Source organism: Rosa rugosa, chromosome 5 (genome assembly GCF_958449725.1).
Source record: "Rosa rugosa chromosome 5, drRosRugo1.1, whole genome shotgun sequence".
Classification (NCBI taxonomy): Eukaryota; Viridiplantae; Streptophyta; class Magnoliopsida; order Rosales; family Rosaceae; genus Rosa; species Rosa rugosa.
The window spans coordinates 36,593,701-36,610,368 of record NC_084824.1 but is presented as its reverse complement, the minus strand read 5'-3'; the positions used below and the strand labels follow the sequence as shown (position 1 = coordinate 36,610,368).

The 16,668-nt window shown below is 37.7% G+C and overlaps 2 protein-coding genes across 2 annotated transcripts; one reads left to right on the top strand and one right to left on the bottom strand.

The window, feature by feature from the left end:
- Window positions 1-4,327: 4,327 nt before the first annotated feature.
- On the bottom strand, window positions 4,328-5,656 carry LOC133711596 (protein FAR1-RELATED SEQUENCE 7-like). The gene is made up of 3 exons (XM_062137701.1): window positions 5,482-5,656; window positions 4,964-5,335; window positions 4,328-4,860 (listed from the first exon to the last, which is right to left on the bottom strand). The coding sequence occupies exons 1-3, from the start codon at window positions 5,654-5,656 to the stop codon at window positions 4,328-4,330; spliced, it is 1,080 nt and encodes a 359-aa protein (XP_061993685.1).
- A 7,869-nt stretch (window positions 5,657-13,525) lies between these two features.
- Window positions 13,526-16,355, top strand: LOC133711595 (uncharacterized). The gene is made up of 4 exons (XM_062137700.1): window positions 13,526-14,854; window positions 14,912-14,976; window positions 15,065-16,230; window positions 16,330-16,355. Exons 1-4 carry the CDS (start codon window positions 13,526-13,528, stop codon window positions 16,353-16,355), a joined length of 2,586 nt encoding a protein of 861 aa, XP_061993684.1.
- Window positions 16,356-16,668: the final 313 nt, after the last annotated feature.

Below are 16,668 nucleotides of genomic sequence, written 5' to 3'. Positions count from 1 at the left end.
GGGCCCAAGTTTGGAATATCCGTGCGGACAGCACGGAAATCTACAATGACCATAAAAGAACCATTTGGTCATTTTCCGCTTTTTTTCTTTTAATTTCCGTTAAAGTGGAATGGACAATAATATCCCTATTATATCATATCAGATCTGGATATACTTCATCGACTCTATTTGATGTGAGAGAGAGAGAGAGAGAGCCATATCATTGAAGACGGTTAACATATACCGATGGATTGTGTGTTGGTGACTTCATTGAAGATCAGTGATGAATAGAAATCTTTTGCAATTTTATTTTGAGGAATAATCAAGTGATCAATTGTATTAGCATGAGGTATGCAATCTTCTATGTAATTTGAGTCGACTTGTTCTGCATGTTGATTTTCTTCTTGCTAATGGATTGACCTCACTGTTTGAGAGAATGATTCAGTGTTATTGTTATTGATTCATCAATTGTTTCGGAGAACTTCTAATTTTGGTGAAAATTGTGCTTGGTGCAGATGAAGCATTTTAAGAAACATGAACTTGATCGCAGGACAAAGTGTATTTTGGTAGGATGAAATTGAATATTTAGGCTCCTCGCATGTGCATATTAAGTGTAATTGGGTAGTTTTCAATTGGTAGTCATGTGTGGTTTATGCCATACTAATGGGTAAAAAGGTAGCTCGTAGCTTTATTTATTCACCAAGATTATTTTGCTTCAAGTAGCTAAATGATGGTAAAGTAAGTGAAATACAATGAAACCTTTGTATTTCAGTTTTAAACAAGTTACTATACGAATATGAGATTTCTTATTAGAGGATAGGAACAATTATTCTTTTGTTATTGACTATCAATAATAATACATATCATAGGCCTTCATCACTTGCAAATTTTGTTTAGTTATTTGTTGAGCTAAAATCATTTTACCACCTTGAACTTTACACCTAAAATCATTTGTGATATGTATTATTATTTGTTTGGTAATGGTTATCTATTTCTTAACCACAGTTTATTTTGCCGTATATGTTGGGTTTGATATGTAAGCAACAATCGCGCATTTGTTATTGACGGCTAGTAGCATTATTGCTATTGATGGTCAATAGCATTATGTGCTATTGGCGGTCAGTAGAATTGTTTTTTAATATGTGTAGACACAAGAAATTTAATGAAAATAAAAGTCATTAAATAAATCGGTTAATCTTTGAAATTCTGACCAAACAACTTAGTTGACATATGGGTCCTGCAAACGATACACGTGGCTCGTGCGTCACCAAAATTATGTGAGCTCCAAGGACGGCACATGTCAAAACACAAGGGGTCTATCGATTAATGACGTGGAAGCGTCAACTTATCGCTGATTGGTTGTTGTTCAAGTTAAGCATTAAAACGGATCAATCATATTAAATTGATTGATCTTGACGAAAATCAAGCCTTAAATACAAATATCGATCAAATTAGATTGATTAATTCTGATTGAAATCAAGTATTACATGCAAATATCAATCAGATTAAATTGCTTAATTCTGAATGAAATCAAGCATTTAATCAATCATGTCGATGAGCTGTGGTCTGTTGGTTATCTAATCTAACTAACACAGTGGAGGTCATAGGTTCAAATCTCATTGACATCAGGGGTGGGGTGGAGAGTTATACTGTCGTCCAAAATCAGAAAAAAAAAAAAAACATTATTTAAATAAATCAGATTAAATTGCTTAATTCTGACTCTGATATTGCTGACATGTTGGAAGATTTGCTTCAAAGAAAATAATCAAACTGCCAGGTTGCAAACGTCCGGAAGAGATGCATCGCATCAATGACCCAAAGTACTGCAAGTACCACCGTGTCATCGGTCACCAGGTGGAGAAGTGCTTCGTGTTGAAAGACCTTATCATGAAGCTCGCACAACAAGAAAAAATCTGTTTAGACACTGAAGATGACGTGGCTCAGTCAAATCACGCTACCATCATCTTTGAACAACCTAAAGCAGTGTTGTCCACGCCTTTGCTGGGGGCATGCAACTTGCCTATATTGCCTTAGAACCCACAATAAGTATAACGCTCCTAACCAGCACGAGCCTAAACTGCGCATGACACCAAAAAAATAAAATAAAACAAAACAAAAAAAATCATTCAAAGAAAAGTTCTTGAACTACGTGATGACTTGATCTCTTTCTTCGGAAGGGTATGTAGGCAGCTTAGAAAGTTACTCTAAGTCCAATCATACCAAAGAAAGAAGATGAGTTTACTTAGGAAGTTATTCTAGGTACGGTCATATCAAAGCAAGAAGATGACTCTGCTTGGAAAGTCTCTCTAAATTCAATCACGACAAAATAAAAAGATGAATCTGCTCAGAAATGCTTCAAGATGACGATTGGATTCAAAATGACTCAAACATTTGGAGTTGTCCGCGAAGTCAAAGAAGGGACGCGCGTGTAGAACTCAAATATTAAATATCTACCTGGAGCATAACTCTGCACAATCTTTGGAAGTTCGTGCCTTCTTTCGCTATCGACAAATACGCAATGCCTAACTGCTTGAAGCTGATTCTCCCATGTCCAAGAGAGGGAGGAATCCAAGCATTTAGGACGTTCACGTTCTTCCTCCGGTAGTAGACGAATACACAAAGCCTAACTGCTTGAAGTAGATTGTCTCATGTCCAAGAGATGGAGGAACCCAAGCATTTAGGATGTTTGCGTTCTTCCTTTCATAGTCGGCGAATACACAAAGCCTAACTGCTCGAAGCGGACTCTCCATGTCCAAGAGATGGAGGAATCCGAGCACTTAAGACATCCGTGCTCTTCCTTTCACAGTTAACGAAAGCGCAAAGCCTAATTGCTTTAAACAAGTTCTCACCAAGTCTATGAGATGGTGGAACCCAAGCACGTAGGACGTTCGTGTTCTTCTCTTCGTAAGCCGATAAATACCAAAGCCTAACCGCTTTTAGTGAACCCTACCACGTACAAAAGGTGGAGGAATCCAATCACTTAGGACGTTCGCGTTCTTCTCCTTGACGTGGACAAACACGCAAAGCGTAATTGCTTTGTGTAGATTTTCCCACAATCAAGAAGTGGAAAAATCCAAGAACTTAGGTCGTTCGCGTTCTTCAATTGTCACTAAGAGTCTAAAAAGAGAAAAGAAAAGAAAATAGAAATTATTAAAAAAAATTTCATAAGGCATGTACTGTACTATAAAAAAAATGAAGCAGTAGCGTCATGAGAAAAGAAGAAGGTGGAAGCATAATTAAGAGAAAAGTGAATCATGCTTTGAACTACACGTGCATTTCAACATTGACAAGTGGTCATATGCACACATATTATATCCTTGCCAAAAGGTTCAGGCAGTGGGAGCACGAAAATTCTGCTATTCCCTGGTGACGTGGCAGAACAACAGCTGTGAATTGGTAGGTCAGGTATTGGATTTGACCCAATCTGACTAACAGTGTAAGTCTCTGCTATCTTCTTAGAAACGAGTTTGAAGAAAGAAAAAAATCACACATGACTGACCAAAACATACATAGACTCCTAAACAATCAAGTAACAAACATCACTTAGCACACCACTCCATTTATAACGGGCCCATTCATGTTAGATGTGATAGTTACTGTGTCAGAGTCTAGGGTGAACATGAAATTCTGAAAGTGCAAAATGTATATACCAGATGAGTACGCACCTCAATGAAACCATTGATGAGCAAATGGGTTTGGACCCCCATTATTTTGTGATGGACCTGGTTGGTTAGAAGAGATAGATTGATCTTCCGGATCACCGTTTCCATTTCCACCTAACACAAAAGACAATATGTTCTCATGGCCTGAAAAGAAATCAAATGTCATTGCCTCTTCAACATGATGGATCATATGTTGGATGCTTGATTGAGTGAGGAAGGCCGAGTCCTCATGATTTTGGAAGTTCGATGGGAAGCTTGACTGATTACTTGGGAAATCAGATACTGAATGGCATACACTAAATGATCAAATGAGGCCTCGGTCAGCAAATACCGAACTCTGAAATTCCCTAGCAAGTTCATCTATATTCGAATGAGCAGCATGGTTCGTACCATTATGTGCATCCGAGTTGACATTAGTGTTTTTTTTTTAGAGGGCATGTCCTCAGGTTGTGACCAGGTCTACTATAAAATCCACATCCCTTAGTAGATGGCTGCTCCGGATCAGTAGGAATGTTAACTGCCCTCATTTGAGCCCCTTTTGTACGACATGGTGCAGAATCGCGAATCACATTTGGATGGAGACCATCAATTGCAACACTTATAATGTGTTCCGCAACACGCCAATTTTGTGATCTAACCATCAACCTACTAAAGGCTTCACAAGTTTCTTCATAAGCATCGTCAGATTAGGAGGTCGAGTGACAAATGCGCGAAGAATCAGACATCATTTGTCCATATCTTGCAAGCTGGATATCAACTGATGAAACGTTATCGCTTTTTCTTATCAAATGGGTCTTCTCAGGAGATGCCTCATTTCTCCACCTCTGGGTCACCAAAGACTCAGGAAAATTGGTCAACAATTTGGTTTTCATGACCGTGAAGATGTGGCAGCGAGGTATTCCATCGGACTCAAAAAGTTGACATGAACACTTGAAGTAAATGCATGGCCTGCCATGTAGGTAGGTAACATGCCATGTTCTTTCCGATTTTCCATATTGAGTGATCACAAATAAAGTAGATGATCTATTCTCATAGTCTAAATGATCAGCCACAACAAACTTTGACTCAAACATTATCTGGTCCTTGATAAGGAGGAAAATGTCATGTGTGAACTTTGCGCCAACCTGCTCTTGAAGACACCGCATATTTCTACCAATAAGAGGATCAGAGTTCATTGATTTGAAATCATCATACAAATTATTGTATCTCATCTGTTCAACTGTTTTGTCCATCCTATGCAAAAACTCACAGTCTTATGAACTTGCCGACTTCGGTTTTGAGGTTTCGATGCATTCCCTCATATATTTGGGTGGTGCACATACCACCAAAAAAGTGACTCCTAAAATATGCCTCCGCCCATCTGTCCTGCTTGCTGCACATTGAAGAGACCCAACAGTTATCTTGTAGCCCATGTATTGCCACCGTGTAATGCCATAATTTTTTCCAATCTTCCACACTAAATCCAGCAAAAATGAAGTGACAAAAGTCTCTATGGACATCAATGTTCCCCACATTCTTAACAACATTCTTTGCAATGTGCCATGCAGACAATTGATGTTGGGCTTTAGGAATTAGTCGGTTAACTGCATTTCGCATTGCCTCGTCCCTATCGGTGATAACATATATTGGTCTTTTGCCTTTCATTGAATCTAAGAATGCTATTAGGACCAAATTGTAAGTATCCTCCGTCTTATCTACAAGCAATACACATCCAAATAAAACTATGGCCCTGTGGTTGTTCACACCAACAAAAACAACCAACGGTTTTCCGTATATATTGGTCTTATATGTGCTACGTAGGATAAGTATATCACCAAAACTATTGTAATCAAGCATTGACCTTGTGTCTCTCCAAAACAAATTACAAAGCTTGCCTCCACATCAACAATAAACAAGCAGTAGAAATCGGGGTCCTTTAAAGCCTTCAAATTCATGAAACTAATAGCACCTTGACCATCCCCATCGATATACATTTCCTTATGTTCCTCATCAACTCTATTATGCAAATCTTTCATAGTGAAACCTACAAACTCATGGCCGCTTGCTTGAACCAAAAACTCATATGCACGGGAAGTGGTCACTGACACCTTCCTAAGAGAAGTCACTTGAGCCAAAGCATGGTCTGAAACCTTTCGATTAGATCTTAGGAAGGATTTCAGTTCCGTTGGAGCAAGGGCATGATTTTGTTCTGTTATAAATTCAAGGGTTAAATACTGCTTACTCCCTATACTTATAGGGTTTCATCATTTCAGTCCCTGACCTTCGGATTTCACCTAAAAAGTCCCTGAACTCCCAATTTCCTCCCAATTGGTCCCTGCCGTCAAGCATCCGTCAAAAACTCCGTTATCTTCCCCTAAAAAGTCTATTATACCCTCATTTACTTAAAAAATATATATATATTTCTCTTCCTCTTTTTTTATTTATTTATTTTTTTTCTTTTTACCTCTTCTTCTTCTTCCGGCTCTCTCGCCTCCTTCTGTTCATCTCTTCATCAAGATGGTTCCAATCCACAGACCTTTTAGAGGTGAAATGAAAAAAAGAAATGAAAGAGAGAGAGAGAAAATAAATTTAAAAAAACAAAGTCAGTGAGGGCATAATAGACATTTTTGGCAACTTTAACAGAAAATTTTGACGGCAGGGACCAATTGGGAGGAAATTGAGAGTTCAGGGACTTTTTAGGTGAAATTCGAAGGTTAGGGACTGAAACGATGAGACTCTATAAGTATATGGAGTAAACAGTATTTAATCCTAAATTCAACTACTCGGAACTTACCGGATTTCTTGCATAAATGGATCCAGTTATACGGGCTATGCAATTTCCTCTTATAACTCTATGAGAGCGTGGGCCCTTTCTTTTGTTTCCATGCCGCCCCCCACTCCCCCCCTCCCCCGGTTATCATGAGCTTGCATCCCATCACCAATCGGTGCTCTTCCCTTCGCAGGCCAGGTATGCCAACAGATTGCATAAATGATGATTTCGAGCTTTGGTTCCGTGAAACAGGAAGACAGGAGGCAGAAATCTGGTATTCCTTGCGACATTTTTTCTGTTTAATTCCTTGCTTACTACAAACCAACTGCCTTCTCACTACGATACCAGACTCTTTCTCCAATTTTGCCTTCTGAAGCTAAAACCCATGGCAAGTGAATAAAATGAGTCCACTTCATTTACAGATTCAAACTCCACACCTATTAAGTCTTCAGGCTCAAGATCTTAATACGGCTTCTCTTTGAAATGTAAGCAATTTGCCCTATCACCCTGGATCGATACATTAGTGTCCTCCATGTCCGACTCCAATTCTTCTTCTTCCTCGGACTAGACTCTGTAATCCGCATTCTAGGGTCCTCCATGGAAGCCACCTGCCTGCCATGTGAAGACAACAATTGGCATGTAAAGACAACAATTAAATTTCCCAAAAATAAAATATTGAACGAAAACCACTAAACTCTTTCTTTTATATGCAGCAACTTTTTACGAGTTTCAACATTAGCAACACATCTTACAATAGATTTTATCTTCTTAAATTATTTTATGCTTTCTTAAAATATCAAGTTATACAAGTGAATATCTATTTCAAATATTCAAGAAAACACATAACAAAGAATAAATTGAACAAAACATATTGCAAAAAACATGACTGACTCTCTACTTTCATATTAATTACCTCAAATTTCACTTTATCCTCTGTGTACTATCTCTTTTAAGTTCTAGATATAAAGTTCTTCACAAGTTTTGAATGACACAATGACTGTGCTTATTTTTACAATTATAGACTTCATGTCACCATTGAAGATCCAAACAGTGAAGCCACAGTGAAGCTTAGAGGAAAACCAGCTGAACAGTTGTTCGGAATAACTTGCAAAGAACTCTTAAACAAGTGCCCCTATGCATCACAAGAAACACTGCCACCAGAGATATTACAAACACAGGGGCAAATCCATGTTTTCCAAATCCAAATCACTGAGACAAATGACTTCATAGTAAAAGGAATCTTTGCAGACACAGATCATCAACCAAGTACCAGCACACCAGCTCATCCACTGTATGAAAAGAAAAGATTGGTTGATAGTAGCAAGAAACAATTGTTTGCTGCCAATCTAGAGAAAAAACCCCACGGGTAACAACTATATACATTTCAACTCCATTTTTCCACTGATAAATTCTTTCATATCTTTTATAACTTCTTGCTTTCACAGTGATACAGAGACAAGCATTGAATCAACATCATCATCAACAGACACTCTGAACAAAGAAAAAATAGATTGAAGTGTCGTCATGTCACTTTTTGTGTACATAGAAATGGAGGAAACACCTTTTTGAACAACCTCCACAACTAATTAGCACCTTTTTGACTCTTCAACAAATGCTGTCACTTTTGGTATAAATGTAACTGGAGGAAGCACCATTTTGAACAACCTCCCTCCGTAGATATGTGGTGATAAACATCAACATCTCTTTTTACCAAACAAATCAAATCTAGCTAGGTTAGCCTATAAGTAGAACAATATATTTTTGACAAGCTGTGTCAACAGCAGTTGTATTGTATATTTGCACATTATCAAAACATTTATATTAATGGTAATGTTAGTTGCAAACATAAGTCTCTAGCCGTCAAAACTTGCAGATTTTGTTTGAACACCTGCAGAAACGCGCAGGCACCTATTCTAGTATATATTAAACAAGTATTATTACCTAATAAATTATTATCATTTAAAGTGGACTACTATACATTGTGCAACAAACATTTATTAAAAAATAATTTACTTAATATTTATAATCTTGCTACTTTACTATTCTCATACATAACATTAGTAGTTTATTTAGATAACCTCAAAATTTAAAATAAAATTTTTAATTAATTACAATAAATACTGTTTAGTTGAATTTACAATAAATACTATTTAATTAATTCTCATACATAAATACTGTTTAGTACCTTGTGGTATGGGCCAAACATCGATTCAGTCCCTCGACTTTCAATTTCATCATAAACACCCCCACAATATCATCTTCTCGTCCAATAGGGCCCTTCGACTCAATTCCGACAATTTCAGATGTTAAGTGCTGACATGGCATTTCCAACTCATCAAAGTGGGGCCCACACGGAAGTGAAATTCCCAAACTGACCCTGGCCAACTGAATATGGAAAAATCCAAAATAAATTCCAGACTTTGAGGTTGGGGAGACTCGAACCCCTCTTCTCTCATATGCAAATAAAAGCGTCAACCACCAGACCACTTGCATGGTATTGGTATATGATAAAGAAAAATAATATATGTGTGCATAATAGTTTTAAAGATGTCCTTCTCCACCCACCTCTCTCCTTCTCTCCTCTTCTTCTTCTTCTTCTTCCGCCATGAAAAAGGATAGTCCGAGGGTCCCTCTACTAGGGTTTGTTCTTTTATCCCCATCTCTGTTTCAATAGCTCACTCTAAATTGCCCATCAGATTTGGATTCTTGTTCTCCCATTTGTTCAATTAGTCCTCTAATATAATCATGAACAAAGTCCCAGACCAAAATCCAGCCAAAGTTTCCGGCCAACAATTTCCGGCGGTGGCGAAGAAAGAAGTGTTCGAAGATGGGTCTCTGTCCATGGGTCTTATTCCGGTTCCGGTACCGGCGAAACTGGTGTTGAAGTGGCCGTCAACGAAGGACCGCCACACAAAGGTGGAGGGCCGCGGCCGGAGGATCCGAATGCCCGTTGCCTGTGCGGCCCGGGTTTTCTAGCTGACCCGAGAACTGGCCACAAGTCTGACGGCGAAATCATCTGAGCTTCGGAGAAAGAAGAGAAAGCTACATTGCAATAGTGATTTTGTTGATGTGGGGGAATGTTCCGTTCTTCATGTTCCCAAACTCTGGTTGGGCTATTCCTTTGGATTCAGTTTTAGGCCACACGATTTTCAATTTGCAAGGAAGGCCTATATCGAACTTCCCCGTCACAGCATTGCAATCTAGGGTTCAAGTTTGTGGTGATGATGATGTGCAGGCCACTTCTGGTTCGATTTCGAGTGGTGGTGGGAGCTAGAATTTATATGTTTTTTTGCTTCAATTCTTGTTAAAAACCATGAAAAGTGTTACTATTATACAGATATTTATTATTTTTGTTTGCTATGTACCAATACCATGCAAGTGGTCTGGTGGTTTGTGCTTTTATTTGTATATAGGGGGAAGGGGTTCGAGTCTCCCCAACCTCAAAGTTTGGGTTTTATTTTGGATTTTTCCATATTCAGTTGGCCAGGGGTCAGTTTGGGAATTTCACTTCGTGTGGGCCCCACTTTTGGTGAGTTGGAAATGCCATGTCAACACCTAACGTCTGAAATTGATGAAATTGAGTCGGAGGGACTTATTGGAAGAGAATATGATATTGTGGGGGTGTTTTTGATGAAATTGAAAGTCGAGGGACTGAATCGATGTTTGACCCATACCACAGGGTACTAAACAGTATTTAGCCCTAAAAACTATAGAAAAAATATTCATAAAACAATGAGCTGTATGAAGAAAGTATTTATATATAAGATGTACCTATGAGATGCAAAACTCTAAGAGCTGTTCCTTCTGGATCATGTTAGGAATGTGGTCACACTTAATGGTTTTTATAGTGACCTCCATTAGACCTATGCTGTTGTTGGGTATTGCACAAGGCAATTATTTTTGTGTAGTCATTAAACTCAATACAAAAAAAGATGCATTTACATTAAACTCTATCCATCTTATGCATATGAAGACTGACACATGGATATAGTGAAGAATGTATGTATTGAAGATTTGTTCAGTATTGAATCCTTTTGGATATCAAATTTTGGATTCAACCTGACTATCTTCACAAAAGGATAACACACATGCATTGCTTGTTGATACACAAGGTTGCAAGAATATCTGGTATGGAGTTGTCGAAATCATGTGGGCTATGTCATTTTTGGAAGTTACAATTATGTTGAGCTAGAAGCCAACTTGGTGACACATTTGGAGTTGTCCTATAAGGCTATAACACAAGCGGGAATTTATGCTGCATGTAGTCCAAAACATTACACAATCTGATGTGATCAAGCATTGCAGCTTTAGACAATGATATGTACATGGTAAGGTTGTGGGCAAAAGTGCATGGACCTACATCACTAATAATCTATACATGATATGTTTACACCCATAGGTATCCTATGTGGGTTAAGAGTGTGTATCTATTTAGTAAATAAAGCCCCCGCCAAGACACTAAGTGGCCAATTTAGTTTCCACATGTATACATCAGCTACTACTACCTCATCCATTAATTATATTTTACAAACGTTAATTAGCTACCCAACCTATCCCTTATATTAAGACGCATGCCTTCACCACAACATCCCGTTATTTGCTTCTTAGCACATTCTTGAAACTTGTAAGATGTGAAATTATTGTGCTATTTTTGCTAAGTCGAAATGAGCAAATTCGCAGGTTCTTAAGGTCAAGACTCAAGAAGATGACATTGATGATGTGTGGACGCCCAAGTCAGCTGTAAATCTTCGGATTTTCCTGAGTCGTGAGAAGAATACAGCTCCGCCAACCGAAAAAGTTAAACCAAGATGTGCCAAGAAACTAAAAACAACGTATCGGTCAAATATTATGAACCTATCACAAAGAATAATCAGTCAACGGACAACGTCGGCCGCACTTATGCTGACGGTGTTTATGAAGGATGAAACATGTTCAAGAAATTTGGCGCGAAGACAAATCCACGGAGTGGATGGGCCAGTGTTACAATGGACCAAACAAGGGATGCCGTTAGTAAGGAAGGCTATGTCCATATACTGACAATTAATATTTTGGGGACTTCAAACCATTTGTCATAAAACGTAGGTTCGTTCAGCATTATGTTGTTCTCTACAACAAATGTTTCATCAAGTTAATGTGGCAGAAAATGTACTCAATTATTGTGACGCATTTCGTGTAATTTGTTTTGGAGGTTTCAATTTCAATAATAGCACATAAATCAAGCTGCTTATCCAAGCAATTATGAATATATTACGTACAAGTACACGTAACAGTTTTTATAGGATTTACCTGATTGCCCGAAATAATTTGTATGAATTGTGAAATTCATACCAGTACTTCATCAAAATCGTGATCCACATTTATTTCTTCGTACGTGCCAAAATGTAAATTTTGAGACATTACATTTTTAATGACATAACAAAAAAGCCTAAGTTGTAGTAACCATAACGGTGTGATGGAACAGTAGCTTTGTGTCAACTGGATTCGGTATTTGAAGGGAGCATTATGAGGACAACATCCCATTATGGACAAAAAATGACGAGATTGGTAACTGTACCTTTTTGATAAGACAATTCCACATTAAATAGTCACTACTAGATGTCATGGAAACCCTTAGTGAATCAAGAGAATTCAGTAGAGCATGAGTGGGTAATCGAACTAGATTATTTAAATCATCATAAGTTGACGAAAAATATGGAGGACCTCAATTGAAAATGACAATCTATTTAGAAAACCCAAAACCAATTCGAGTGTTAAATCGTTGCATGAAAGATGTATTATGTTACACTTTTGCATATTTTACAACGCACTGTGGTTTGGAAGGTGATATGAAAACTAGCGATAACAACCAGCTCATCACATGTGAATTGCCTATGTTTCAGACCCAGATCAACCCGACTATGAACTAGAAAATGGTGGTATGTTACGTAGAAAGTTGTGTTGAGTTTCTTGCCTGACCTTTATTATTATCAATTAATACTGAAGGGTGATCACATATAATGAACCCACTTGATTTTGGGTTTTATTATTTGTAGGATATTCCAAAATTGTTTGCAATGAAACACTTGGATAGCAACCAAATAAGAAGGTCGGTTTTGTTGTTTCTAAATTGAATACTTGACCCCTCTTTCAGATGCTCCATTTATCGTCATGGGATGGAGTATTACTTAGGTAATTGTAAGTATATTGGACTATCCCTATTCAACACATGACTTTCCCAAAGTCACAAGGAAATCAGAAAATGCAAAGCACTAGGAGAGTATCTCTCCTACATGTTCGGAGTCTTAAAGAGAATGGAAGAAATCTACAAGATTGGATCATCAAGAGAAAATGAAGGAGAATCACTATCACTGATCTTGAATTAATGGTAGGATTCACTTCATATCATTTTGCATAAATCAAATTGATTTGTCTATTGAATAAATGGATCTGATATGCTTATCCTCTTCAAAAGGTTTTTGGCATGCATATCAAGTAGAGATCGGATTTACACAAAGATAGGAAGTATTGAATTCAGTCTTAAACCTTACTTATATATCTTATTCCGTGGTGCAAAAAGATTTTTTGTTTGAGGGGGAGTCTTCATCTCTTATAAAAGGTTTTTGAACTGAAGTTAATACGTGGAGTATTTGATGCAAAAACTTGTTCTCTCTTGAACTACCTTTTTGTTCAAATCAGTTTCTGAAAACTCTCACTATTTGTTTCATGTATTCTCTTGCATAATCTGTCATGCTTATAAATCATTTTCAAGATCAGTGATACGTTTGAGTGCAAGGAAGGATTGAAGATAGATTGCCTAAAATGTTGTGTTGATCTAGTTAGGAGTTAGAACAATTATAAATCAAGTTAGCATTTGTTGTTAAGTGAAAGTGTTTGTTATGAACAACACTACTTGTATATTGTAAACTCAATTGATTCATATTGGATTGATCTTTCGTGTTGGCTACGTTAAAAGCCACGCAGTGAAGTTTTCTCAATGGAGAGGTTTACACTGCGTCAGCAAATTTTCTGTGTCCTTCTTGATATAGTGATTTCATTGTTAAGCAGTTCTATTGATTATAGTACAATATTATTCTATTTGGTACTTTCATTTGGTATCAGAGCAGGTTCTAGAAATTTCTAGTAGATCGCATGGACGATGGAACAATATCGAGATAGGGCTGCTGGTGGATCTATTAATAGTCCTCCATGGTTTGATGGAGGATGTGAAAAGTACACTCAATGGAAGATATACATGAAATCATACTTGTATGCGCAAGATGAACATGTATGGAACATTGTGGAAAATGGCTGGAAGACGCCTATAATTCCAGCTAAAGGTGAAGGATCATCAGTCTCTATTCCTAAGCCACGGAAGGACTGGACTGATGTGGAGGTACGTGATCTTCAAGCTGATTTCAAAGCAAAAAATACCATTTTCACTGCTCTCTCTGAACGTGAAAAGCTAAGGATCAGTCACTGCGACACTGCAAAACAAGCTTGGGATTTGCTACAGACTACATATGAAGGAAACAAAAAGGTACGTGCACAAAAGCTACAAGGTCTAATTTATGAATTTGAAACTATGACCATGGGAGATGATGAAACTGTGGATGACTTCCATGGTAGAATTCTAAAAATTATAGGTCAATGTCGTAGTCTAGGTGCCCCTTTTGATGAAGATAAGGTTGTTAAGAAAATTCTTAGAGCCTTACCCGAAAAATTTCACTCTAAAGTCACTAGTATTGAGAATTCTTTTGACATTGATGAATACCCCTTGGATGAACTCATTGGAAATCTAAAAACTTATGAACTAAGGATAAAACCTGAAAAGAAATCCAAAGGTGTGGCCTTCAAGGCTGTGAAAGAGACAGAAGAGGAAGATAAATCACTTGATCTTGCTCTTCTGACTAAAGAGTTCAAAAAGTTCCTTAGAAATAAGTCCTCTTCTCAAAATTTCAATGCTCCCAAGAAAAATTTTGTTAACAATGATAACAACATTAAAGGGAATTTTAGAGCAAATAAACCTGGAAAAATAAAATGCTATGAATGTGGTGGCTATGGCCATATTTCTACTGATTGTGGTAACAAGAAGCATGGAAATAGCAACAACAAATCCCTTCTCTCGACATGGAGTGATGATGAACATCAAGAGGTCGAAAATGTAGCCTTTGTGTCATCTCTTTCACTTAAATCTAAAAGTGATGAAGGATCCTCATATGACGAGACTACTGTCCGCTGCAAACAACTCTATAAAGCATCAAAAGCCACATTACTCAAAAATGCAGATTTGGAAGATGAAATTGCGATGCTAAAGGCTAAGAATGAGAAGTTGGAGCTTATGTGGAGGACTTCTCAAAACACTTTGCAACAAGAAAGAAACAAGCTCAAAGACGAGCTACATAACTCACAAAGTGACGAAAGTCCTCAGACTTGGAAGATAGAATGTGCTGAAATGAAAAACAAAATCAAGATTCTTGAACTTGAGGTAAAAGGACAACATGTTTTAAACTTAAACCTGCTAACTGAAAATGAATCATTGCAGGAAGAACTGAAGTCCACTCAAGAGAAGTTCACAAAGTTTGAGATAAGTTCTGGAACTGCATCAAGGTTATTCAGCTCAGGAAAAGCCCACCATGATACTTTCAGACTTGGGTATTCTGGAGAAAGTTTCAAAGGTACACGCTTAATTTGTAAGAGAATCTAATCCAGGAGTGGAGAAAAGTGATCCAATCACCAGGGTCATCAAGGACACTATCACAAAAGTTGACAAGGAACCAAAACCTTCTCAGAATGTCACTCAGGTAAGGATAAATCAGAGGATTCCAACTGATCATAACAGGTACTCAACCTTTGAGTCTTTTATTCCTACATGTCATCACTATGGTAAACTGGGACATATTAGACCTAGATGTAATGAGAGACTTAAATCAATCCCTTCCTGTGAAGAAGATGTGTCTGTAAAATATTTGCATTGTGAACTTAAAGAGCAGAAAGAGCTTATCAATAAATTGGCTGATTTGATCACTAAGGCAAACATGCAAACTAGAAATAAACATGTCTGGATTAGAAAGAATTTGAATAATCATCATTCTAATCGCACTGATCCTACTGACTCTATTAATGATATCTGTCTCATGGAAAATGTAAGTACAAATAATCCTCCAACACATATTGAGGCAACCTGCCTGGTAGCACTCATTGCTTTGGCAGATAAGCGAAAGGATTTCTGGTATGTGGACAGTGGTTGCTCTAGACACATGACTGGGGATAAAGCTTGGTTCACCTCGTTCGAAGATGAAAGCATTACTGGTTCAGTTACCTTTGGTGATGGAAGGAAAGCCAAAATTCTTGCACGAGGAACAGTCAATACTCCTGGAATTCCTAATCTCAAAAATGTTTTGTATGTTGAAGGTTTAACTTCCAATCTCATAAGTGTCAGTCACTTGGCTGATGATTATGAGGATGTTTGGTTCAACAAGCAAAGATGTGTGGTCCTTGATAAAAAGGGTGAAAACATTATGGGAGGTAAGAGATCATTAGATAATTGTTATCACATTCAAGCTAATGAACCTCTAAATGTACAGGCTTGCTTGTCTGTGAGATCTGCTGAAGAGACCTTTGAAATATGGCACAGAATATTGGGACATGTGAACTATCAGGATCTACTCAAATTATCCACCAAGCAGTGTGTCAGAGGTCTACCAGCACTAAGTGGTAAGACTGACAAGATATGTGGAGGATGCAAAACTGGAAAGCAAACCAAATCTCCTCATAAAACAATAAACTCTGCTACTACCACAAGAGTGTTGGAACTGCTGCATATGGACCTTATGGGACCAGCTCAAACAGAGAGCATTGGAGGTAAGAAATACATGCTTGTGATAGTTGATGACTTCTCCAGGTACACTTGGGTTAATTTCCTAAAATTAAGATAAAGCTAAAACTTTTGAATCATTTAAGGGTTTAAACCAGAGAATGATAATTGAAAAACAGTCCACAAATATGTGTCTGGTAAGAGTAAGGTCTGATAATGGAACTGAATTTAAAAATGCTTCTTTTGCTAACTACTTCCACGAGTTAGGTGTTTCCCATGAATTTTCAGCCCCTATCACTCCACAGCAAAATGGTATGGTTGAGCACAAAAATAGAGTGTTAACTGTTAGACATGGCAAGAGTAATGCTGCATTCTGCTGGTCTAAGCTCAAATTTCTGGGCTGAGGCAATCAGTACTGCTTGCTACACCATCAACAGAGTCTTTCTGAGACCTGGAACTGACCAAACAGCTTATGAGCTGTGGAA